This window comes from Pristiophorus japonicus, chromosome 9, assembly GCF_044704955.1.
Source record: "Pristiophorus japonicus isolate sPriJap1 chromosome 9, sPriJap1.hap1, whole genome shotgun sequence".
Classification (NCBI taxonomy): domain Eukaryota; kingdom Metazoa; phylum Chordata; class Chondrichthyes; family Pristiophoridae; genus Pristiophorus; species Pristiophorus japonicus.
Window position 1 is genome coordinate 146,264,396 of NC_091985.1, and position 25,656 is coordinate 146,290,051.

General features: G+C 51.8%; 1 protein-coding gene across 1 annotated transcript in view; it reads left to right on the forward strand.

The window, feature by feature from the left end:
• syne1b (spectrin repeat containing, nuclear envelope 1b) overlaps positions 1-25,656 on the forward strand; it is a 420,847-nt gene that overhangs the window by 236,235 nt on the left and 158,956 nt on the right. The window contains exons 67-74 of the mRNA XM_070891000.1: positions 1,870-2,196; positions 4,071-4,223; positions 6,278-6,445; positions 19,995-20,171; positions 20,732-20,878; positions 22,484-22,609; positions 23,830-24,006; positions 25,272-25,537. Coding sequence (XP_070747101.1) covers positions 1,870-2,196; positions 4,071-4,223; positions 6,278-6,445; positions 19,995-20,171; positions 20,732-20,878; positions 22,484-22,609; positions 23,830-24,006; positions 25,272-25,537 — 1,541 coding nt within the window. The remainder of the gene's footprint in view (positions 1-1,869; positions 2,197-4,070; positions 4,224-6,277; positions 6,446-19,994; positions 20,172-20,731; positions 20,879-22,483; positions 22,610-23,829; positions 24,007-25,271; positions 25,538-25,656) is intronic.

Genomic DNA, 25,656 nt, shown 5'->3' on the forward strand with positions numbered 1-25,656 from the left:
ACTAAGAACAAAACTCTCCAAACCTTCAGACACTAAATTCAAGTAGGAGAAACCACAGTGAGTAAGAACTAGAAAGAAAGAGCGCCCTTCACGACCACTGGGCGTCCCAAAGCACTTTACAGCCAATGAAGTGTAGTCACTGTTGTAATGTAAGAAACGCAGCAGCCAATTTGCGCACAGCAAGCTCCCACAAACAGCAATGGCATAAAGACCAGAAAATCTGATGATAGAGCGTTAAATATTGCCCAGGCCACCGGGGATAACTCCCCTGCTCTCTTTGAAATAGTGCCATGGGAACTTTTACATCCACCTGAGAGAGCAGACAGGGCCTCAGTTTACCATCTCATCTGAACGACAGGACCTCCAACAGTGTAGCAGTCCCTCAGCACTGCACTAGAGTATCAGCTCAGATTTTTGGGTTCGAGTCGCTGGAGTGGAACTTGAACCCAGAACCTTCTGACTCAGAGGTGAGAGTGCGACCCACTGAGTCACCGGCTGACACACCAAAAGCTATAAGCCCAAAAGCTCCAAGTGGCCTGGAAGTCAATACAGATTTTTAACGAGGTGAGTGATTGGATAGATATGGATGTGCTGTACATGGATCTTCAGAAGGGTTTAATAAGATGCCTCACAAGAGGCCTGTTGGAGAAAGTCAGGTATCTGGCAGAAATGGCAATGCAGAAGCAGGGATAGAGAGTCGAATGATGAGCATGAAACAAGGGTTGCGAAATTGCCCTTCTTTATAGCCCCATTAAAACCTACGGGGCGCACTAATGGGGCGCAATGAGGTTATTGCCCGGGGGAAGGAGTCGATAGCGCCTCCGGGGAAATTGCCCCGAAGGTTTGGGGGGCGTTGTGCCGTTAGCGCCGTGCCCTGCGATTTGTGCCCTGGGCTGGCGCAAACACGGCGATGAGGTCATCCCCGTGCCAACACTTTCACGCCCTGCAATGGGAATTGCCCCCCCCCCCCCGGGCAACAAAGATGCCATCGGCCGATGTCATTGCCAGGCTGCCCCTTAAAGGGTAGGCCGTTTGTGCCATGGGCTGCCATATTTTTCTATCATCCAACTCTTCTGTCGGCCCGACAATGGTGGCTCTCAACTCGGCCGGGCCTCCATCCTGCGGCAATTCGTTATGGGTGCCGGGCTGTTGGCCCGGTCGAGGGTCGCCTGGTGGCCGAGTGCCGGCTGCCAAAGGGACTGCAGAGTGTGTAGTGCGCGCAGCGGCCCTCCCCTTTAATTGAAGTGCAGGGGCGTTCTGCCGCGTCAGCGCTACATGGAGCATCCGTGTAGCGCTGACATTGCCGGCGGGGCGCTGGGCTCCGGAGCGTGGCGCTGGATACGGCACCACTCTACCGCCCCGGGAGCACCTCTCTTCGCCTGCAGAGCACCTCCGATAGCGCTCCGCCTCCGTTGAGGGGCGGAAGGGCCGAATTCCGAGCCGAGGCCAGAACTTTCAGGCTGGGCGATAAATGTCCCAGCCCTGGAAGGTTACTGCCTCCAAATGGGCCGCTGGGCAATTCCGCCCCCAAGGAGTTGGGGTAAATGGGTGTTGCTTGCACTGGAAAAGGATTGAAGTGTTGTACCCTAGTGGTCAGTGCTGGGTTCACTTTTGTTCTCCGTATGTCTTTGGACACACTGGACATAATTTCCGATCCACTCTGTCCCTTCGGCTTCATTATGGCCCACGAGTATATGAGAGACCAATTCATTAACATTCCCTTTGGTCCAAAACACCCTGATTGGTAAAGAAAAGATGTTTGAAAAGCCTTAAAGGGGACAATGGAATACTCGAGCATACACAGCATTGTGAGCAGTTTGTGGCCTCCTGCGTAGCCTTTATGTTTCAGAGATGCTGTTTCATTTCCAGACCCTGCACAATGACATTGACATGGGGAACAACTTACTGAAGATGATTCTTGAGAAGAGCAAGAAGGCCATCGAGTGCCTGGAGGGGCCTGGAGCTCAGTGCCTTCGGGAGTCGATGAATGGCCATATTGGCCAACTCAATGAGCTGACCAGCTCCATCAGGCGGGAGCGTGGCAATCTGGAGAAATGTCTGTACCTCACGAAAGAGTTCTTGGACAAGTACCAGAGCCAAACCAAGTGGTTGGCAGAGTATCAGGCTATCTTACAGATCCCCGTGGAACCAAAAGTGGAACTGTATGAGAAGAAAGCCCAGCTAGCCAAATACAAGGTAAGGGGAACTCAGAAAACTGGCTAAATAACAATAAAAACATATAGTTCGACTTATTGTGTACTGAAAGAAATGTTTATATCTATCGCACCTTTCATGACCTCGGGATGTTTCAATGAGCTTTACAGCCAATGAAGTACTTTTGAAGTGTAGTCATGTAGGAAACACGGCAGCCAATTTGCACACAGCAAGGTCCCACAAACAGCAATGAGATAATGATCAGATAATCTGTTTTTCAATGATGTTGGTTGAGGAATAAATATTGGCTAAGACACTGGGGAGAACTCCCCTGCTCTTCTTCAAAATAGTGCCATGGGATCTTTTAAGAGGGCAGACGGGGCCTCAGTTTAACATTTCATCCGAAAGAAGGAACCTCCAAGGTGAAGGTTCGAGAGGGTAATTCCAGAGCTCAGGGCCTAGATAGCTGATGGCACGGCCATCAATCATAGAGCAAAGGGAATCTAACACCTGCCCAAAATGTCAGGAGGAAAATATATGGAATACCTGAGTCTGATCCTGTTATAGTGGGAGATCAGCAAAAGAAATAAATCCTTAGGGGCTGTTCTTTCATCATTTAGCCCTACCACTGGTTTTCCGGTGGTATTTCGGTGCTATTTAAATATCGCGGTTTTTTTACCACCGAAATACCACTTTCACTCAAGGCCACTATTGTCATCAAACATGACCGGTGGCAGGGATAACTGTATTTTGTTCTTATTTTTGATTGTGCAGCACTCAAAGTAAAATGGGTGGTATTTTTGCGGGTGCTAAAAATGGTGGTATTGATGAATCTACCTCTGGTGGTAATTTTCGGTGTTGGAGTCTTGGCCGAAGGTAAAAGAAGTGCAGGGTGGGAGCTGATGTTTTATTGCTGTTTATGTTGTAGTTCTTGTAGTTGTTCTTGTTGTGTTATTGTTATATTGTTGTTGTTGCAAACATTTTTAAAATGTTGAAGTAAAAAAAATTATTTATTCATTGACTTTTACATTTTTCAAATTTACAACATTTTATAACATTTTGATAAACCTAATCATTCTTGTACTGTGTCTAACTTTTAGAAAATGAAGGGTAAAACTCAACGATAGACTGGGCGGTAAAGGTGAAACGTAACTCTCACTGTTCAAGCAAACGTTGATTTATGAGCTGCTGATGTTCTCTAATATCCTCAAATATTCTCAAAATGTTCTCAAAATGTCCTCCAATTTTCTTAAATATCCTTAAAATGTCCTCAAATAATCCACTAAAAGCCTCAAATAACCTTAAATTCTGACTCTGAACTCACAAAGATGTCTGTGTAAAGCTCAGCCTTCTCTCACGTGGAATGGACGGCAGCTCCGTTTTTTAAAATAGCCTCCATAGCATTGGATTCAATCAGATAAGATCAGATAAGACGGCACTTTTCTTGGTAATTTAGGCCAGTGGTAAAAATGATGGTATTGATGAATTTACCTCTGGTGGTAATTTTCGGTGGTATTTCGGTGTTGCACATTTAATGATGTCATAAAAACGGCAAAAAAATAAGATCGGTGGTATTTTTACCACCGGTGGTAAATCACTAATGAATTTAACACCGGTGGTATTTTGGTGCTAAATTATGAATTCGGCGATATTTCAGTGGTAATCGGCGATGAATTTACCACCGGTGGTATTTTTGGTGGTAAATGATCGAAGAAATGACGAAAATCCTGCCCAGGGCAGTTTCTGTTGTTTTACTTCACGCCAAACATCATTCTCCCAAACTTCATATCTGCTTTGCCCTATAATCATCAAATTTTTCTCATTTTGCAGTCCACAATTGTTTCATTTTAAAATATGACTGTTGCGGAATTGTTGGCCATATGATGCTCGGACCTAACCTCTTCTCTCTGCCTCAGGCCATCCAGCAGACGATCGTGTCTCACGAACCAGGGATAAAGTTGGTGATCGAGAAAGGCGAAGCTGTCTTCGAGCTCATTCACGACCCTGCCGTCGGTGACAATCTCAAGAGGCTACTGTCAGATTACCAGGAGCTGTGCTCCACAGTGATGGTAAGTGCCCTAGGGTCAGGATAAGGCTCCCCAGGGTCAGAGTGAAGTCTCCAGGGTCAGGGTATGGGCTTCAGGGTCAGGGTAAGGATCCCAGGGTCGGGGTAAGGGTCCCAGGGTCAGGGTCCCAGGGTCAGGGTAAGGGTCCCAGGGTCAGGGTCCCAGGGTCAGGGTAAGGGTCCCAGGGTCAGAGTAGGGCCCCAAGGTCAGGGTAAAGGGCCCCAGGGTCCGAGTGAGAGTCCCAGGGTCAGGGTAGGGCTGCAGGATCAGGGTAAGGGTCCCAGGGTCGGGTAAGGGCCCCAGTGTCAGAGTGAGGATCCCAGAGTCAGGGTTAGGGTTCCAGGGTCAGGGTAGGGCCCCAAGGTCAGGGTAAAGGGCCCCAGGGTCAGGGTAACGGTCCCCAGGGTCAGGATAAAGGGACGCAGGGTCAGGGTAAGTGCCACGGGGTCAGGGTAAGTGTCCCGGGGTCAGGGCCTCCAGGATAAGGGTAGGGCCCCAGGGAAAGGACCCCCAGGATCAGGGTAAATGTCCCCAGGGTCAGGGTAAGGGCCCCAGGGTCAGGGTCCCAGGATTGGGGTAAGGGCCCCAGGGTCCCAGGGTTGGGGGTAAGGGCCCCAGGGTCCGAGTGAGGGTCCCAGGGTCAGGGTCCCAGCCTCAGGGTAAGGGTCCCAGGGTCAGGGTCCCAGGGTCGGGGGTAAGGGTCCCAGGTTCAGGGTAAGGGCCCCAGGGTCCGAGTGAGGGTCCCAGGGTCAGGGTAAGGGCCCCAGTGTCAGAGTGAGGGTCCCAGGGTCAGGGTTAGGGTTCCAGGGTCAGGGTAGGGCCCCAAGGTCAGGGTAAAGGGCCCCAGGGTCAGGGTAACGGTCCCCAGGGTCAGGATAGGGACCCAGGGTCAGGGTAGGGCCCCAGGGTCAGGGTAAGTGTCACGGGGTCAGGGTAAGTGTCCCGGGGTCAGGGCCTCCAGGGTCAGGGTAGGGCGCCAGGGAAAGGGCCCCCAGGATCAGGGTAAATGTCCCCAGGATCAGGGTAAGGGCCCCAGGGTCAGGGTAAATGCCCCAGGGTCAGGGTAAAGGCCCCAGGGTCAGGGTAAAGGCCCCAAGGTCAGGGTCCCAGGGTCAGGGTAAGGGCCCCAGGGTTAGGGTAAGAGTCCCAGGGTCAGGGTAACGGTCCCAGGGTCAGGGTAAGGGCCCCCAGGGTCAGGGTAAGGGCCCCCAGGGTCAGGGTAAGGGTCCCAGGGTCAGGGTAAAGGGTCCCAGGGTCAGGGTAAGGGTCCCAGGGTCAGGGTAAGGCCCCAGGGTCAGGGTAAGGGCCCCAGGGTCAGGGTAAAGGGTCCCAGGGTCAGGGTAAAGGTCCCAGGGTCAGGGTAAGGCCCCAGGGTCAGGGTAAGGGTCCCATGGTCAGGGTAAAGGGTCCCAGGGTCAGGGTAAAGGTCCCAGGATCATGGTAAAGGCCCCAGGGTCAGGATAAAGGCTCCAGGGTCAGGGTCCCAGGGTCAGGGTAAGGGTCCCAGGGTCAGGGTAAAGGTCCCAGGGTCAGGGTAAGGGCCCCCAGGGTCAGGGTAAAGGCTCCAGGGTCAGGGTCCCAGGGTCAGGGTAAGGGTCCCAGGGTCAGGGTAAGGGCCCCCAGGGTCAGGGTAAGGCCCCCAGGGTCAGGGTAAGGGCCCCAGGGTCAGGGTAAAGGGTCCCAGGGTCAGGGTAAAGGGTCCCAGGGTCAGGGTAAAGGTCCCAGGGTCAGGGTAAGAGCCCCAGGACTCAGTACAGGAGACCTCTCCCAGCCTGGACACAGACAAAGCTGACGGATTGACTGTACAGGAGATTAGTCTGAGCCTGTACGAGACTCCCGTCCCACACCAAGGTGGATGTTTCTTAACTGCCCTCTGAAGTGGCCTAGCAAGATACTCAGTTGAATCAGCACCTTGTCAGTGCAGCAAGGGATAGGTAACAGATGCCAGCCTTGGCAGCAATGCACACATCCCGAGAATAACTTTAGATAAAACTCCCCGACTGTTACTGGGCTCCTGCAGATGTTGTGCCAATGTTTCGCTGTTCTTTCTTTCCAAGGTCTGCGTGCAGAATCTGGAAGAGAAGGTAAGGGAGCACGAGGATTATAACAGTAATCTGCAGGAGGTGGAAAAGTGGCTGCTCCAGATCTCCACCAGGCTGGTGGCCCCCGACACAACCCAGAGCACCAATCTGGAGATGGCAACACAGCACCTGGCCAGACACAAGGTGCGTGCTGGGATTTACACTGACTGTACATGCTAAAAATGGTTCTTATTTACAAACGTTACAAGATTGAGATTGTGCCGGTATTTCTCCGCACCGGGAGAAGATAGGAAGAGGAGGAGGCCATTGTAAGGGGTTTTCACAGGGTTGTTGTGCCTTGGGTGTCTCTCTCTGGGCTTCTGCCTTCACAGCTTCCAATTTATTTGACAAGGTGTATCTCAACAAACAGCAGTACATCAACAAAACAATCCCCTTAAATCCCACTAAACGGACACAACGAAAATCTTTACACAAGTTTAGCAGTACAATGCCCAACCTCCCACCTTTCCTGGCCTAACTGAGTTGGGAGTTCTGGGGACCAGAGGTTATACTCACTACTGTGCCTTCTGCAGTCTAGTGGTTTGTTTCTTCTATCTTCGGTGTCTTTGGACACTGGTTTTCCTTCAGTGTCGAGAGTCTTGCTGGTTGTTGGATGACGAGGGCAGGGAACCACCCACACTACATCAGAAACCCCTTTTTATAGCCAGATTATCCAGTCCTCCTCTCCTGCTGAAATCGATTCTTCCCATTGGTGGACTTTGTGATTTTGAAAAGTGCAGCAGGTTTAGATTATTGTGGGTTTTTTCCACTGATGCTAACCTACTCAAGGTTTGAATGGGTGTTGATTGCGTTGGCCTCCTGTAGCCATTGTGTAGGCCCTTGGGTTGTTTTTGGGTTCCCTGGTTTCTAAAGGTCTGTATAATTTTCCTTCAATTCAGTTTTTCTAACCTACTCAAGGTTTGAGTAGGTATTAGTTGGGTTGGCCTCCTGTAGCCATTGTGTAGGTCCTTGGTTTGTTTTGGGTTCCCTAGTTTTCTGAAGATCTGCATAATTCCCTTCCATAGTGTAAACATGGGGAAGACAATAGTCCGATAATGGCTGTGAGTCAGTCCCAGTTTTCGAGCAAGTGCTCTCCCATTGGCTTGAAAGCCCCATGCTTCGGGCTGACTCTGTCTCACCATTGGCCCTCCGGTGTCCTCCCCCGTCCAATCACTGCTCTGCCAAGGTCAAACTGTATCGGTTTCAATTCACAGCACAGACTGATCCCACAGCCCTTTTCCTTCTGGGTAAAATGAGGGGGTTTTCGTCCTCCCCTACATAATCCCCCATCTGACACAGTCAGACACCACTCGAGTGTGTCAAAGTTCAGGGTGCTGAGAAAACCCGAGGTCTCCCAAATTGCCCAACTTTCCCCAGTTTAACTCTAAACTGATCCCGTCGATATATATCGTCATTCCTTTTAACGCGGTACAAAACACAGAATCCAACAGGTTACAATATATGACAGCAATATACATATATGTACTTAAGATTACAGCAGCAATTGTACATTGAGTCTCATTTCAGTCTTAACCGTAAAACAAAGAAACCTGCCCTGCAAACTCCCCAGGGGCCATGTATGAAAACGCAGTCATCCCTGGGAATAACAAAACCGCCTAAGTGTCGCGGTCAAGCTTTGTTTACACGTCTTGAGTGTTTAGCAACGGCTCTCCTGGCTGTGTAGTAGCCTGAGGAACTGCTTTCTTTTTCTTATTCTCCTGAGCTTACAGCTTGTAACTAGCAGATAAGCTACAATCAGGAGTTGGCCGATTACTAAGGCATGCGATCCCACCCGAATCCATGCAGGTATGTCTGCCCGTATTCCCAAATCCCACCATGCTGGGGGTTTAATCTGGGCAATCTCCCCTGCTAGAATTTCAGTTTTCTGCTCCATGGTGTAAAAATGTTTTTGAGACAAATCCACTGCCTGGAGGAGGGCTGTAAGTTTCTCAGGTAGTGGGGCAATGGGATAGACAAACTGGGCGACATATTGTTGTAGATGGCTGAGGTTGTTTTGTACTGTGAGGTGAATCGTGGATGGTTCAGGGATGGGTGTGATTCTGGTGTGTGCCACTTGAACCTCTGCCCTGGGTTTAAAGCAAAAGCTGCTGTACGGTATTGGACACCACCTTTCCGGTCCGTGTTCATACCATTGGGCACTTGTGGTGACACAATATGTCCCACCGCTTACATATGCTACCTGTGGAGGCATGTGGTTAGGGGCCATTACCTCCATTGTGCAATTGATAGGCTCTGCCCCAGCAGTGCTGAACCCGCATTGTGGCCTTGCAAAAGCGTTCAAGTGCTGGGGGCACAGGATTACCTGTGCTCCCCTGCTCCGACAACCCGAGAGATCTGTACCTGTCACAGTGTGCTCCCACATTGTGACATAAGGTGGGACCTCTTGGAATCGAAAATGCACCCCTCCACGAATGACTCCCACATTCTCCACTCGGTACAGGGGTGCTAGTCGTGGGGCCCCCATCACGGGCATCCTGACCACCACACCCATGATGGTATGATTTGACTTTCCACAGTCCACCGGTACCGGGTAGGCTTCCGACGCTACACGAAGTTGGCAAGGACTCAAAACATTATCATAAGGGTGCAGTGCTGCTAAGTGCTGGTTGCTGATCCAGGAGGGGACCCGTCCCTGTCTCAGATCCTCGAGGTTACTCCGTCCCTCTCCCAGCAACCAGGCCCCATAGAGCACGCACACCTCATTTTGGGCGGCTTGATCGGAGGCGTTTCTATCCTCCCGAATCAAGGCGTTTATAGCCCTGGCCTGTGCCTCCAATTGAGAGATAATCTCCTTTAAGTGAACTATCATTGCCACCTCTTCGTGGAGCACAGATCCCACTACGGTATTCTCGTCCCCCAGGATTTTGCGCAGCTGATTCTTTAACCCATTTATCTGGAGGGCCAACTGCATGTTATCCAAACTGTTTATGGCGGACGCCCCGGTGTTAAACCCCGTGAAAATGTCATTTAAAGTGCCACGCCTCTGCCTGCCCGGTTCGGCCCTATCCCACTATTTATACAAGTCTGTCACTTTGACATCCCCGAAGTCCAGTTCATAGAACTTCCGGAACATCTCCCGCAGCAGAGCCTGGTATAACAGCTCGGTTTCCCGGGGACACCACGTAGGTAGGCGGACTTCTGTCAGATTTAGCACCACTGATGCCACTGCGTAGTGTACCCCCTGATAAAGTAGTTTCTCGGTAGGGACCAACACTAAACCATTCCCCGGCCCCCTGGTTGCTGTCGGGCACTCGTGTGGGACGGTGGGCTTGGCCGTGGGTGGGGGTTTTCTTTCCCGAACTACAAGTTCGGTGGCGTTTACTGGTACCCGGGGATTGGGGGTCACACACGCCTCCCCGCTGCGATCCCATACCACCCCATCCCCGACATCCTGCCACCACCTATAGAAAGCAATGGAGACCCCCTCTGAACACACGCCAGTGGATCCCCACATACACAAATAAATTCCTTGGTCGTACGCCCACCATTTCTCCCAGCACACCGTTACCCCGCCAGATGACCCCATGATGGTTCGATAGGTATCATTATCCAGACGTTCCCAGTCCGAGTGTCGGTCTCCCACATCCCTCTTGAGCTTTCTGAGCCACCACCACCGTCCCAGAGGTATGTCCCCTTGGCAAGTTAGGCATACCTTCCTGCCTTCTGTCACTCTCACTCTGGAAGTGGCCACAGTGATCTCCGGGCAGGGGATGGAGGCCTCTCCGTAGGTAAAGTCCTTATGGTTGGAGTACTTGGTGGAGTTCGATCCCAACCACCCAGGCCATTTCCCCTCGTGGGAGTAGGTGACCCGGCCATCCGCCGCCAGAGTCCCTTCTCCTGTGGTCACTGTCAGCGCTCTGCCCCCAGAGCATCCGAAAACCAGGAAGTCCTCGGTGTCCCCTCAGTGCCCGGTGCAGATCCTTAGCGATACCAGCATCACTAACGTCCAGTAGGGAGGTGTTGACACCTGAAAGGCAAGAAGAACATGGTCTTGAGAGACCTCTCCAGGCTCGGCCCACTTAACATGTTCCGAACATAAAATGCTGTACCCAACCGTCACTGCCTTACCTAAACACATATACTCACAACACAAAGTAACAAAACAGGAAGGGAAAATATACACACCGCCACCCGTCCCCGGGTGGCCAGGCTATATCCTGTCACTGTACAGGCGTCGTCGACCACTCGGCTGACCGTACCCTGGGGACCAGGATGCCCTCCGCTGAGGGGCTCGTATAGTCCCCCTTAATGAGTCTTGTGCTGCCCTCCAAGGCCGTCCCGAGCCCCGGATAATTGGTGGGAGACCCTTGCTAGCGCAACAGAGCACCCTCCCTGTTGTCTTTCACCGTATCGGTCTGGGGCGGGAGGCTAAGTAAACAGGGGACCACGGCGCCCTGGGCTGTGGCACTCTGTTACTCCTCCTTACTGTCGGTGCAGAGTCCCACGTTATGGGCTGCAGTGACATCTCCTCCACCTCTTGGGCTAGCCCCAGCTGATCCACCATGGGAGGTTCAGCTTCCCCTTGGACCTTGCTAATGGTAGAGCCTTTCTCCCTACTTCTGTTAGTGGGCTGGGAACCTCTACCCAGTGGTGGGATAGCCTTACAGGAGCAGTGAACCAGTCCTGGCTGTAGAGCTTCGGGGCCCGCTGCCTCCTCCGGAGCCTCCAAATCCACCGGGGCCTGTTCTTCCCCCAGTGCCTGATTCCCTTCCCTTGCTCGTCCCCTCTGTTTTTTACCTCTTTTGGGGTCAAACAATTTACACTGATTAATGTGATACCACTTCACCCGGCGAGGCAGTCGAACCGCATAGACCATAGGGCTAGCCTTGTCGACGATGCTGTATGGTCCCATATACAGTGGTTCAAATACCCCGACCCGGGCGAAGCTTCTCACCATCACCTGGTCGCCCACCTCCCAATCATGGTGACTGCGGGGTTCCAGCAGCAGCCGATTGGCACGGTGCTGTTTACCCATGTTGTTGGCCGCCTGCCAGTGAATCTGTTGAAGCTGTTCAAACAGATTCCTGACGAAGCGGTCCCGGTTCACCTCTCGGAGCTGCCCTTCGGTGAGAACCGGCGCCAACACATGCACTGGGGTTCTCATGATCCGGCCCGTCATCAGCTCATGGGGTGAGTACCCTGTGCTCTTTGACTGACTGGCCCGGATTCCCATGAGGACCAACGGTAAGACCTCCACCCACTTGTTCGGTGAGTCTCCCGTCTCCTTGCGCAGCCTTTCCTTTAGGGTCCGGTTCAGGCGTTCTACGGGGCCTGAGGACTGAGGGTTGTAGGCGACATGCCATTTGGCTTTTATCCCCAGCACCTTTAGGGTGGCCTGCATCACCTGGCCGGTGAAGTGGCTTTCCCGGTCGGACTCCACGATTTGAGGTAGACCCCACCGAGAGAACACCTCCCTTACCAGGATTTTTGCAGTCCCCACCGCGGTAGCTGTTCGGCAAGGGAAGGCTTCCACCCACTTGGAAAACACATCCACCAGCACTAGGCAGTATTTATAACCTCCCTGGGTGGCCAGTAGGGGTCCGATGTAGTCGATCTGGATCGACTGCCATGGTCCCTCTACCCGCCTGACGTGTCCCATAGACACCTTCCTTTTCTGAGGGTCTGGGTTGTTTGCAGCGCAAACCAGACAGCCCGCACAGAAGTTGCGGATGTATTCCCGGAGGTCTGGCCACCACCCTGCCTTTTCTACCCGTTGCCAGGTAGATTCCGGCCCAGGGTGTCCCGCACCTGGACCCTCATGGGCCAGCTGAAGGAATTCCCTCCGGTGTTGTGGCGGCACTACCCTTTTGTCCCCTTTAAATAACATGCCTTCCCGCACAGCAATATCTGCAGCATTGTATGGACCCTCCGCCTTTTCCCCCTTTTTGATAGCAGCCAAGACAGCCTTCAGGATCGGATCCTGCATCTGGACTACTTTAAGGTCTGGGGCCGCAGCTGCCCCTACGCTCCCTTGTGTCCCTGGCTTGCTTCTTGCTGCTGCTATCCTGCCTGCCTCGTATGGGTCCCATGGGCGACCTGTGCGAGCACCTTCCCTTGCCAGCAGGTCTGCCTGCTGGTTACCTTCCCCCCGTGGCTCAGTTTTGGAGTGGGCCTTTACCTTATGGATATATACATCCCCGGTTTCTCCCACTGCAGCCACGATCTTTTCTAGCAGGGGTTTGGTCACAAGGGGCTTCCCATCCGCAGAGGTGTACCCCCGGCGTGACCAAATCGCCAGATACTCTGTACACGAATTGCAAGTGAACATGCTGTCCGAGCAAATCGTGTATGGGGTAGGGAATTCCTCGGGGTGTGTGACCACATACATCACCGCCGAGAGTTCCGCCTGCTGGGCGCTCAGGGTGCATGGGAGTTTAAGAGCCAAGGCAATTCCTGCCTTGGGATCCCAAACTCCGCAGCCCGTGAGTCTTATACCCGCGGACACTGAACTGGAGCCATCAACGTAGATCTTGCGGCCTGTGGGGTGTATCCCTGCCCGAAATCCAAAGTTAATGTCTCATACTCCCTCCACAGAGCATCTATGCGGCTGCCCTGGATAGATTAAATTTGCTGCGAGCCTGGGCTCGCAGAGGCCCTTGACCTTTAAAGTCATTTGGGAGAGGAGGAGGGTCCAGCGAGTGATTCTAGCACTGCTCACTGTCCCGTCCTTAATCCTCCCGTCCAACAGCATCTGCGTCGGGGTATGATGGGTGAGGAGTGTAATGGGGGATATTCCGGTAAAGATCTGAGCTTTCTTTACTGCCCAGTGGGTGGCAAGCAAGTGCCTCTCACAATTGGAGTATCCCTTTTCTACCTCCGTGAGGACCCTGGAGGAGTGCACCACTGGTCTCAGCTGACCGTTTCGCCCCTGGAGCAACACTGCACTTAAACTGTCACCACTGGCTGCCACCTCCAGGAAGAATTCCTCCCCCCCATCAATTGCCCCTAGGGCTGGTGCTACCTGCAGGTCTCTCTTAAGACGGACAAATGCTGCCTCACAGCCCTCGTCCCATTCCCACTCGACCCCCTTATGTAGGAGTCTGAGCAGAGGGGCGGCAGTGGCTGCATAGTCCTCGATGAAGTCCCTACAGTAGCCAGTGATTCCCAGGAAAGACCTTACCCCCGACACATCCCTAGGGACAAGGAGTTCTTGCACTGCCTTTCTTCTAGCCTCATCAATGGCCCTTTCTCCTGCCCTTATCGTCAGGCCCAGGAATTTTACCTCTCCTAGACCTATCTGGGCTTTCTTGGGGTTAACTTTAAAACCCCCTTCCTTCAGTAAGACCAGCAGTTCGGCCAGCAGTGGACCGTGTTCCTCACTGCTGTCTGTGAACAACAACAGGTCGTCCACATACTGGACCAGCTGGTGTGGCTGGCTGAAGCCTTTTAAGCAGTTCGCCATGCATTGTGAAAGATGCTGGGACTATTATGAAAGCCCTGTGGGAGGCAGCTCCATGTATACTGCTGTTCCCGGAAGGTGAAGGCAAACTTGTACTGGTCTTCCCTCCGCACAGGGATAGACCAGAACCCGTTGGATATGTCGAACACTGTGAACGTGGTTGCGGATGCAGGGATTTCCCCTATCAGATCCGCAACCGCCGCTACTGTGGGGGCACAAGCTGGGATGTTTTTATTGAGCACCCTATAATCCAACGTAGCCCTCCAAGAATTGTCCGGTTTCCTAACCGGCCAAAGCGAGGAGTTGACATGGGTGGCTATGGGTCTCAAAACACCCTGCTCGACAAGCGAGCTTAAAGCTGTCTCCAAGTCTGCTTCTGCCTCTCGGGGAAAGCCATACTGCTTTTGCGGGCGGGACATGGGATCCCCATCTATTCTAACCTCCACTCCTGTGACTCTCCCACAATCGTGTTTATGGGTGGCAAATGCTGCAAGATTTGCTTGCACATAGGCCCGGTACTCGGCCGGGGTGTTACCGACCAGAACCTCCAGGTCGTAACCCCCTTTTGGCTTCATTGTACACAGAGTCCCTTTTCCCTGTTTCTTATCAATAACCATGACTTCTCCCTCTGCTCCCGTGCCCACTGTGCCCCATAGACAGTGATTCCTCAAGTCTACTAGGATCTGGCGAGCGATGATGAAATCAGCCCCCAAGATCCCTTTTCCCACCTGCTCCCAGTTCATCAGGACGCACTTCTATTGTGTTTGGAGTGCTCCTAAACGAACTGCGAGCGGGACTGAGAAAAACCCAGCCTTCTCATTACCTGTGAACCCAACTAGTTGATACGGCACCCCGTTTGATAGAGGTGAGGTTGCGGGGTCCTCAGAATGGACTATTGTGCTGGAAGCACCAGTGTCCAAAAGGTAGGCACCTAATACACCCTCAACCTCCATCTTGACCCAGGGTCGTCCCCAGGGGTCGTATTCTAGTGGGCACAGGTATGCAGGCTGGGTCTGGGCTAGTCACGGCCTCTGTACTGGCAGGGTTGCTGGTGCTTCCCTGCCTGTTGCCGTGGTTACCTTCCCAGTCCCCTCCAGCGCTGTCCTCACTGCAGCTACTATCTGGTCAAGGGATGGTGAGGAGCTTGCTCCACATCCCCCACACTGGGCGGCTCCTGAAGAACTTCTCCCCCCATATCTCTTTACTGGGCTCCTGCAATCCCTTTTAAAATGCCCAGCTTTCCCGCACCCGTAGCACACTCCCTCCTTATCAGATGAGCGGCCACCCTCCTGGTGCCATTCCCTTTTGGGAATCGGGTTGGGTTTTACTTCATTTACCCGACCTTTGGAGGTTTTCTCCTCCTCCCCTCCTCCATTCCGTTGGACCAGTGCCAGTTGCCTGACCACTGCTTCCTCGGTGAGGTTGGGGTCCCGGGAATCGAACCACAGTTCTGCCCTGGCCTTGAGCCGAGGCAAGCAGTTTGCCACCAGCATCCTCAGCCAGCGGCCAGTCTGTACCGCGGAAAGATTCGCCCGGTCGAGGAGCTCCCCACAGGCTGCGTGGTATACCACCCACAGCCCGTCCGCAAACGCCTGCGGGGTTTCCCCTGCGAGCTGCCTTGTCCTTTCGACCCGTTCGAAAGGACTGCCGTCATCGAAGCCCATAGCCTCAAGGACGGCCCTCTGGACCTCAGTAAATGTATGCTGTCCCCTCCGGCATTCTGCCGGTAGGGCCTGGTACAATTTGCTGTCCAGAGAGAAGAGCAGCAGCTTGGCTGTCTCTGCGTCGTCACACCCATTAATTTCCCCTGCCTGCATCACCTCCATGAAGTGGATAGATGGGTCCCCGCTGCGAGTGAGTTTGGCCAAATGGGCCACCATGGCCCTGAGTGATTGAACTCCATGGGGAATAATAAAGTCACTCTCCAGTGCTCCCCGACCTTGGCCACCTCCCTGTGGAGGACCGTACTTGCGCTGCCTGACCGGGCACATCCGCCCTTGTTCAGGATCTTTCTGCGCTGGTCCCTCTATCTCCGGCTGTCCCACCATACCCGGTGCAGCAGACAGTGCCTGGTCGCCTGATCCAGCCCTTAACTGATCCTCGGCAGGAGCCTCACATCCGTGCTGCCAAACGGGACACATTGGTCCTGCCCCCAGCCCTGGGTATGCTAATACCTGCATGCCCCGCCCCTCCTGGTACCCCACCGGACAAACCACCGGTGCCTCAGGAGGTGGTCGGGCGTCTCTTGCCTTTGGATTCTCCTCTACCCCCCAATACTCTCCTTTGTCCCCTGTGGACCCTCTGGGTCCTATCAAGGCGACCATCCCCTTTGCCTGGGATAGAGCGTGGGTGAGAGTTTTAATCCTCTCCTGGCAGGGACCGTGATCTGCAAACTCACTGCTACTGGCCACTTTATAGGCTGCCTGTACGTCTTTTAATTTATTCTCTAGTTCCCAAATTTTCTGGGTGTACTGAGAGTTCTGTTCCCGGAGGGACCCCTCACTACCCTTGGCCTCAGTGACCTGACACTGAAGATAGTCCCGGCTATTTCGGAAGGTCTCCTCCAACTGCCTCTTCCCTTGTTGCTCCTCAGCTAATTCGGCCAGCAGGTTGTCCCCAACCGCAGCCCGGATAGCAGAGAGCTCCTCTGATTTCTGAAGACGCTATTCCAAGTCCTTCACCCGCTGGTCGAGCTTTCGGACTTGGCGGGTGAGGCAGATAAGCCAGATGGCCTTTTCCACCCTGTGGTTGTGGTCCTTCCCTGCTGTCCACTGAGCAGCAGCATCCACTGGGCGCTCTGCCCGAGTGAGGGCTTGCACCCAAGGTTTGGTGAGGTTCACCTTGCCAAAAATGTATGAGGAAATTCTCTCCTCCATTTTAGTTTCCTCTCTTATCACCTCATCTGTTATATTAACATCTCCTGTTTGCTTATGTCCCTTCGTGGACGCCATGTTCTGTAAGGGGTTTTCACAGGGTTGTTGTTGTGCCTTGGGTGTCTCTCTCTGGGCTTCTGCCCTCACAGCTTATGCCTGGCCTGTGAGGTACCCGGAGTGCTGCAAGAGCACCCCTGGAGAGACTGTGTCCACAGCTTATGAAGAGGGTTTTGAGACTCGTGCGTCCCCACAGCTTATGCCTAGCCTGTGAGGCACCTGTGAGTGTCAAACACTCCTAAACCCTTCTTCCCTAGCCTGTGACACACAGTTGAGCATTTTCGAGGCGCTCCTAGCTTCCCTTACACTGTTCTGACATAAGACTCACGATCAGGAGATGTAATACAATAGAACTGAGACAAGGTGATTCCAAGAGGAACTTTGGGCTTCCAATTTATTTGACAAGGTGTATCTCAACAAACAGCAGTACACCAACAAAACAATCCCCCTAAATCCCACTAAACGGACACAACGAAAATCTTTACACAAGTTTAGCAGTACAATGCCCAACCTCCCACCTTTCCTGGCCTAACTGAGTTGGGAGTTCTGGGGACCAGAGGTTATACTCACTACTGTGCCTTCTGCAGTCTAGTGGTTTGTTTCTTCTATCTTCGGTGTCTTCGGACACTGGTTTTCCTTCAGTGTCGAGAGTCTTGCTGGTTGTTGGATGACGAGGGCAGGGAACCACCCACACTACATCAGAAACTCCTTTTTATAGCCAGATTATCCAGTCCTCCTCTCCTGCTGAAATCGATTCTTCCCATTGGTGGGCTTTGTGATTTTGAAAAATGCAGCAGGTTTAGATTATTGCGGGTTTTTTCCACTGATGCTAACCTACTCAAGGTTTGAATGGGTGTTGATTGCGTTGGCCTCCTGTAGCCATTGTGTAGGCCCTTGGGTTGTTTTTGGTTCCCTGGTTTCTAAAGGTCTGCATAATTTTCCTTCAATTCAGTTTTGTTAATTGGGTTGGCCTCCTGTAGCCATTGTGTAGGTCCTTGGTTTGTTTTGGGTTCCCTAGTTTTCTGAAGATCTGCATAATTTCCTTCCATAGTGTAAACATGGGGAAGACAATAGTCCGCTAATGGCTGTGAGTCAGTCCCACAGTTTTCGAGCAAGTGCTCTCCCATTGGCTTGAAAGCCCCATGCTTCCGGCTGACTCTGTCTCACCATTGGCCCTCCGGTGTCCTCCCCCGTCCAATCACTGCTCTGCCAAGGTCAAACTGTATCGGTTTCAATTCACAGCACAGACTGATCCCACAGCCCTTTTCCTTCTGGGTAAAATGAGGGGGTTTTCGTCCTCCCCTACACCATTCAGCCCCTCAAGCCAGTTCCGCCATTCAATTAGATCATGGCTGATCTGTATCTCAACTCCACTTACCCGCCTTTACTCCATATTTCTTGATACCCTTACCTATTGATCTCAGTCTGGAAAGCTCCAATTGTATCCGAGCATCCGCAGCCTTTTGGGCGAGAGAGTTCCAGATTTTCACTACTTTGAGTTAACATGTGCTTTCTGACATCTGAAAAGCCCAGCTCCAATTTCAAGGTTATGACCCTTTGTTTCAGACTCCCCCATCGGAAGAAATTGTTTCTCTCTAACGACCCTCTAAATTCCTTTCATCATCTTAAACACCTCAATTAGATTGCCCCTGAATCTTCTATACCCGCGGGAATACAAGCCTAGTCTACGCAACTTGTGCTCATAACCTGTGCTCAGAATTGGTGTATCGGGAGTTCAGGCTCGTTCCTGATTCGAGGCTCCCTCCTCGATTTCCCCTCGATTCGTTCTGACGGGTCAATGCTCTGGACCTGTGCGGCGACTTGGCGGGCTCCCGTTAAATGTGACGAGATGTGCGGACTTGTGACGCCGGGAAGGCGGGCTGTTTTGCTTCTGTGCGGAGCTCTGGAGGTCGTGGGTGGTAACTCGAGCTGAGGGTGCCAGGACCAGTGTAGTCGGGGCCTGGAGTATCTGCGGAGGCCAGACTGCAGAGTGCAGTGAGGAGTCATGGCCTCTGGAGAGGGGGAGGGAGGGTCCAGGCCAGGGATGCGGCCCGAGGAAGCATGATTTATTTGTTTTAACATTTTCCGTCTTGGCCCCCTGACACAAAGTGGGGGGCAGGGGGGCTGAGGGGAACATGGCTCTGGGCTCAGGGGTCGAGGAGTGGGGGCGGTCAGAGTAATTCCCTTCCCTAATGACTGCAGGTGCCAAAGTCTCTGGGCTGCTCGGGCGGCAGAGATTTACATGCACTGCCGCTTGTGCCCACCTGTGCCCCAATGCTAACAATGCGTCCTCCTAATTGACCCTACGAACCCTGAAAGGGTCTGCCCTGGAACAGGGCACTGGCCATCACAATCCCACTGCCTACTCTGCGAGGAATTTCACAAGTGGATGGGAGGATCTCAGATTGGCAAGACCTGAAGCAGAAACCCTATCCTAACTCTGCAATAACTAGACGCTACCCATTCCAACCTCCACAGAAATTGAGCTCTATCAATAAAACTCTGCACCTCACTACCCTTGGAGGGGTTGAACTGCAGATTCGCCAGACTGAAAGACTTAAGTTGAGAGGACAGGGTGCATAGACTGGACCTGTATTCCCTTGAATATAGAAGATTAAGGTTTGATGTAATTGAGATGTTTAAGATGTTTAAAGGCGTTGATAGGGTAGATAGAGAAACTGTTCCCTCTGGTAGGGGGAGTCCAGAACCTTCAAAGGGTCGTGGAGGCAGATTCAATCGTAGCTTTCAAAAGGGAATTGGATGAGTATCTGAGGAAACATAGAAACATAGAAAATAGATGCAGGGGTAGGCCATTCGGCCCTTCGAGCCTGCACCACCATGGCTGATCATGCAACTTCAGAAAATGCAGGGCTACGGGAAATGGCGGGGGTGTGGGCCTTGCTGAAGTATTCTTGCAATGAGCCAGCACGGGCTCGACAGGCCGAATAGTCTCCTCCTGTGCTGTAACCATTCTATGAACGTTAAAATTAGTGCTAGGCCATTCTGGGGTGAAGTCAGGAAGCACTTCTTCACAAAAAGGGTGGTGGAAATCTGGAACGCTCTCCCCTAATGTTGTTCAGGCTAGGTCAATGAAAATGCCAAAACTGAGATAGATAGAGTTTTGTTACGCAAGGGTATTAAGGATTACAGACCGAAGGCAGGAACGTGGAGTTAAGATACAGATCAGTCATGATCTAGTTGAATGGCGGACCTGGCTCAAGGGCCTGAATGGCCTGCTGCTGTTTCTATATTCCTAATGGATGCTCAATTACTGCCGCACACAGTACAATATCTGTAGGATGACTCGATGTGATCCAAGTGCCATTTTGTTCTCTCCCAACAGCCAATCATGGAGGAGATAGCCGGTTTTGAACACGCCTTAGCAAATCTGAGAAGCAAAGGGGACAGCCTGATTGCCAACTGCACGGAGGAGCTCCAAAGGAAGTTTAAGCACCAGGTCCAAGGCCACCTGCAGGGGATCCGGGACAGTTATTCTGCTATCTGTAGCACAGCTCAGAGAGTAAGGAACAATCCCCACACTCACCTCGCTACTTGTTCTTGTCACTTTCTGACTTATGCGGGCAGATTGTAAACGGAGATGTAAACCGGGCGGGTTCTATACCAGGCGGACTAACGCTCCACATCGTCAGTTTTACCCCCGGGCGCAACTCGAAAGTCTAACCCCCCTATTGTCTTCAAACCTAGCTCTCTCAAAATGTCTAGTTTCCCCATTGACACTCTTATCTCCTGTGGAACCCCTGAAACCTGCATTACTTGGGTAAGCATCTGAAAGGCCCCAAATTCCCCCGGGCCAGGGTTCAGTTGCTAACCAAAAAAATGCAGACAGCAGCCAGCTGGAAGCGTTCCGATGCAAGGGGCTTCTGCGTTTCCCACATTACAGCAGGGACTACACTCCAAAAAGTGCTTCATTGGCTGTAAAGCGCTTTGAGACGTCCGCTGAAAGGCGCTATATAAACGCAAGTCTTTCTTTTCTTTACCTTGTGCAGAGCGCTCTAACTGTGCCCGGTTAAACCTGACGGCGGCTAACTCTCTACCTTTGTTTAACCCGTTCCTTGCCAGCTGTACCAGAGTCTGGAACGCGAGCTTCAGAAGCACGTCAGCCACCAGGACACAGTGCAGCAGTGCCAGGACTGGCTCGGGACTGTGCAGCACCAGCTGGAGCCCCAGGCTCGCCCACCCACCAGCCCAAAGAAATCACTCAAACAGGTAACAAAGCAAGCACCCAAACCAAACTCTGCCAATCCCCACAGCATCCCAACAGGGGTAGAGGTATCTACCATCAACCTGTGGCCCCTCCGGAATCAACGTCCAGTGATGCTGCATCCAGGTTACTGAGGCCGTTTACACAGGCTGTGCAGCGTCGAGAGCAACATTTGTGACTCCTGGCACACATTGTGAGAGCTGCTTGTGTAAATGCTGATGTATCTCCAGCTGGATTGCTGGGAGCTCTCCCAGTTAAAATGTCATTCTCGGGATGCGGGCGTCGCTGGCAAGGCCGGCTGTTATTGCCCATCCTTAGCTGCCCTTGAGAAGGTGGGTCTTCTCCTTGAACCGCTGCAGTCCGTGTGGTGAAGGTGCTGTTAGGGAGGGAGTTCCAGGATTTTGACCCTGCGACGATGAAGGAACGGTGATATACTTCCAAGTCAGGATGGTGTGTGACTTGGAAGGGCTGATCTTCCCATGTGCCCTCTGCCCTTTTCCTTCCAGGTGGTAGAGGTCACGGGTTTGGGAGATGTTGTGACCAAGCCGTGGCGAGTTGCGGCAGTGCATCTTCTGGACTGTACACACAGCAGCCACGGTGGAGGAGGGAGTGGACGTTTAAGGTGGTGGATGGGGTGCTGATCAAGTGGACTGCTTTGTCCTGGACGGTGTTGAGCTCTTTGAGTGTTGTTGGAGCTGCACTCGTCCATGCAAGTGGAGAGAATTCCATCACATTCCTGTGTCTCTCTTAAACTAATCCAGTTTTCTAAAAATAATTCATCTCATTTCATTTCAGCTTATTTCTCATACATAAATCTTTGAAGGTGCAGGACAAGTTGAGAAGGCTGTTTAAAAAGCATACGGGATCTTTGGCTTTATAAACAGAGGCATTGAGTACAAAAGCAAGGACATCATATTAAACCTTTATAAATCACTAGTTAGGCCTGAGCTAGAGTATCGTGTCCAATTCTGAGCATCGTTCTGTAGGAAGGATGTGAAGGCCTTGGAGAGGGTGCAGGAGAATTACTCGAGTGGTACCAGGGATGAGAGACTTCAGTTACGTGGAGACGTTAAAGAAACTGGGATTATTCCCCTTCGAGCAGCAAAGGTTACAGCAAAACCACAACTTTCTGACTCAGGAGGTGTGAGTGCAACCACTGAGCCAAAGCTGATACCTACGAAGGGTCTAGAAGGAGGAGATAGGGATGATGAGAGTTTAGGGAGGGAATTCCTGAGCTTAGGGCTGAGACACCTGAAGGCATAGCCACCAATGTTGGGGCGAAAGGAGTGGGGGATGGATAAGAGGCCAGAGTTAGAGGAGCGCAGAGTTAGAAGAGTGTTATAGGGCTGGAAAATGTTACAGAAATAGGGAGGGGCGAGGCTAGACCACAAACTAAACCTGAGTCTTGGGCCAGTTAATAAGTATCTAATACACGGTTCTATTCAATGATTATGATTTAATTTAAACTGTATACTTCCTCAATCTTTTTTTTTTGGATGTACTAACATTGGTACCATTACTATTTGTGGGTGCGTTGTACACGGAGAGTTATGTGCATTGTACACTATACGATGTTGTTCTTAATAACTCTAGACTCCACCTTGCTGCAGGTGAAATACTATCGGGCTCTGCAGGAGCAAGCGAGCACTTACCTGGAACTCCTTTGCTCCATGTGCGACTTATCCGACGACACTGTGAAGAAGGTGGCAGCAGACATCCAACGCACCAAACAAACGGTAATCTATGTGTGTCGGCACTGTCACTCCCATGCTTGCCTGTCCCAGACGCACCATCCCCTTTCTAATTGATGAATAACCCAGTGCCATTCATTCCAAGACCAAAAGTAAGGTGAAAAGTTACTTTTCACCCTTTATGGATTTTGAAGCCCTGATTTACAGATGCAAGGCACTAGACTCTAAATATTTCTTCTTCGTGGTGTAATCAACCTCGGAGTTTTTACAGCCTTAACAAAGAGTCAACTACATTTCAGGTTTGTTACATTGCCTGTTTCGTCAATTTGTGTCTATTGTGCTTAAAAATGACATTAATTTCTTGGTTAGTCTGACCTTCGAGGTTTTCAATTCGCTATGAGGGAGATTAAAATGCACAGCTGAGCAGCCCATCGGGGCTTTTATTTACCACTGAGTTGTATAAAAATTTCCGGGCTGGATTTTCCGGTCCTTTGCGCGCTGGGTTTCGCCCCGGAGCGGTGTGAAAGGCGGCAGTGAGGTCCCCGTGTCCCGCTGCGATCCTCGGGTCGGGTTTTGCCGCGGCGCTGGGCAGCACCGCCAGGAAGAGCTGTGCCGGGTGAGCAACGCCCCTGGTTGCGACACCGGCAGGAGTTGTGACTTTCCCCCGATCTGTTCGCCCGGAAGTGCGCCTGCGATGACCACCTGGGAAATCAGTGCGGTCCAGCCATGCCGGCGGCGGTGAGGGAGGTAACGTACTCCAAAGATAAGTGCCAATGTTTGTTCTTTTAGTTTTTGTAGCGATTAGTGTTATGGTGGCATGGGCAATGTTTTGGGAATGTTTTTGAGGTTTTTTAAGGTTTCCTCCCCTACCCGGCGCCCCCCCTCGCCCCCAGGCCTCTCTCGGAGCGCACACAGCCCAGCAGTTTAGTTCTCGAATTTCCCATCCTGAAAAGTGTACAACGTCTCCCTTAGCGCTGCGCCCCCTGATGCCCAAACTTACATACTAAAGCGCAAACTGTTCCCGGCTAGTAACTTTCCCGCCCTGCCTCTGCTTTCGCCCCGAAAACAGAAAAGACTAAGATCCAGCCCTACAGGTCTTGTTACAACACAGAATGACAGAGGACGCCTGGACCTGAACCCATGACCTTCTGGCTCAGCAGAGAGATCCACCAATCCAATACAGTCTCTCTACGCTCTGCCGTTACACATTAGTGCAGCCCTCATGGGTTAACATTTTGATGAATCCAGGCTGTACTTTGTTTCAGATTGAGCAGCACCTGGTCAGGTCACAGGAGCTGGCCCTGGGTTGGGAGGAAATAAAACGTCACAAGGTGGAACTTTCAGCTTGCTTTCTGGACACTGAGCAGCAGCTCCAAAGCCTGAAGAGGAGGCCTGCGGAAATGGAGTTGAAAATTATTCAGAAACAGTTGGGCCAGGTGCAGGTAAGGACTTACGCCTACATTAACAGAGACATTAACAGACAGTTGTCAGATCACAGGAACAGGAGGAGGCCATTCAGCCCCTGGAACCAGCTCCGCCATTCAATGAGATCATGGCTGATCTGTACCTCAACATTTACCTGCCTTTGCTCCATTTCCCTTGATACCCGTAATTAACAAAAATCTATCGAGCTCCAATTGACCCTCAGCGCCCACAGCCTTTTGAGGGAGAGAATTCCAGATTTTCACTACCCTTTTTGTGAAAAATTGCTTCCTGATTTCCTACTGAATGACCTGTCTCTAATTTTAAGATTATGTCCCCTTATTCTGGATTCCCGCACCAGACGAATTACTTTCTCTCTAGCTACCCTATGGAATTCCCTTAATCATGTTAATCACCTCGATTAGATCAACCTTCTAAACTCAAGGGAATACAAGCCAAGTTTATGTAGCCTGTCCTCATAATGTAACCCTCTATGCCCCGGTATTCTGGTCAATCTGTGCTACACCCACTCCACGGCCAATATATCCTTCCTGAGGCGCGTTGCCCAAAACTGAACACAGTCTTCCAGATGGAGCCTGACCAAGGCACTGTACAATTTTCAAAGCGAGCAGGGTAGTCACATTCTTCAGTCCGCGTATTCTAAACTCACTTTGCAGCCAAGTGACTGGCCTGTGGCCCCCTCTCAGACCTTTGCCGCTCGCCCCTTTGCCCAGCTCCGCCATTAGCAGGCACACAGGTTGCCACCCAAGGTGGATTACCCCAGCTGCTTTTCATTCTCTCTCGCAAAAGAGTCTTTGCGCCTGGCGCCAGGGGATTATTTGGATTGACTGAATCCCTCCCACGGGGTGACACTGGATGGCGGAGATCCAGGGCAGCAGTTTTGTCATTTCTTATTTGATTTCTCGGTATTCATACTGTTGTGTTAAAGGCATCAACCCTAAACCATAGCAGGAGTGCCTTGGGTGCCATTGCTCCATTTGGGGGCCTTGACACTTGATTCACAGTTCAAGTGGTTTATGGTGCGCTGTTAGATGTTACTGGGATTGGAGGTTTTCTATGTCCATTCGTTTCAACCTATCCTGATGGGACTGAACAAGTCCAGATCCCACCTTAAGGAAGCGAGCAGCAATTTAAATGAGTTTCCTTCACCCTTGACCTTAGTGGGCTTTTGCTGATGAGGACACAGTCACATTTACCAGCCAAGTCCAGAGCTCGCACTAAGAAGCTGTTGGAATGTTCTGAGTTTATTTGTTATCTTCTTCAGGAGCTGGGTCGTCAGTTCCAGACCAAGCAGGCCAACATCACTGCACTTACGGAGAAGGTCAGCAGCCTGACAGAAGGCCACGAGTCCCCTGAACACTCAGAGATCGGCCAGTTAAGCAACCAGTGGTTGGAGTTGTGTCTCCAGATCAATACTCTTCTCTCAATGACGGAGGAGGACCAGCAGAGAGCAAGGGATTACCACGATCGAATGAGTATTGTGGAAGTGATTTTGGACAAGTTCACGAAAGAATGGGACAACTTAGCAAGGTGAGTGTGTGGTTAAGACGGACAGATTGATCTTATTTATGAAGCTGTCTCAATGCTGTCTGTGAGGTCTTGCTGTGCTCACATGCGCTCCAGGCAGGCCAAGGGACCTTGCTCCAGAA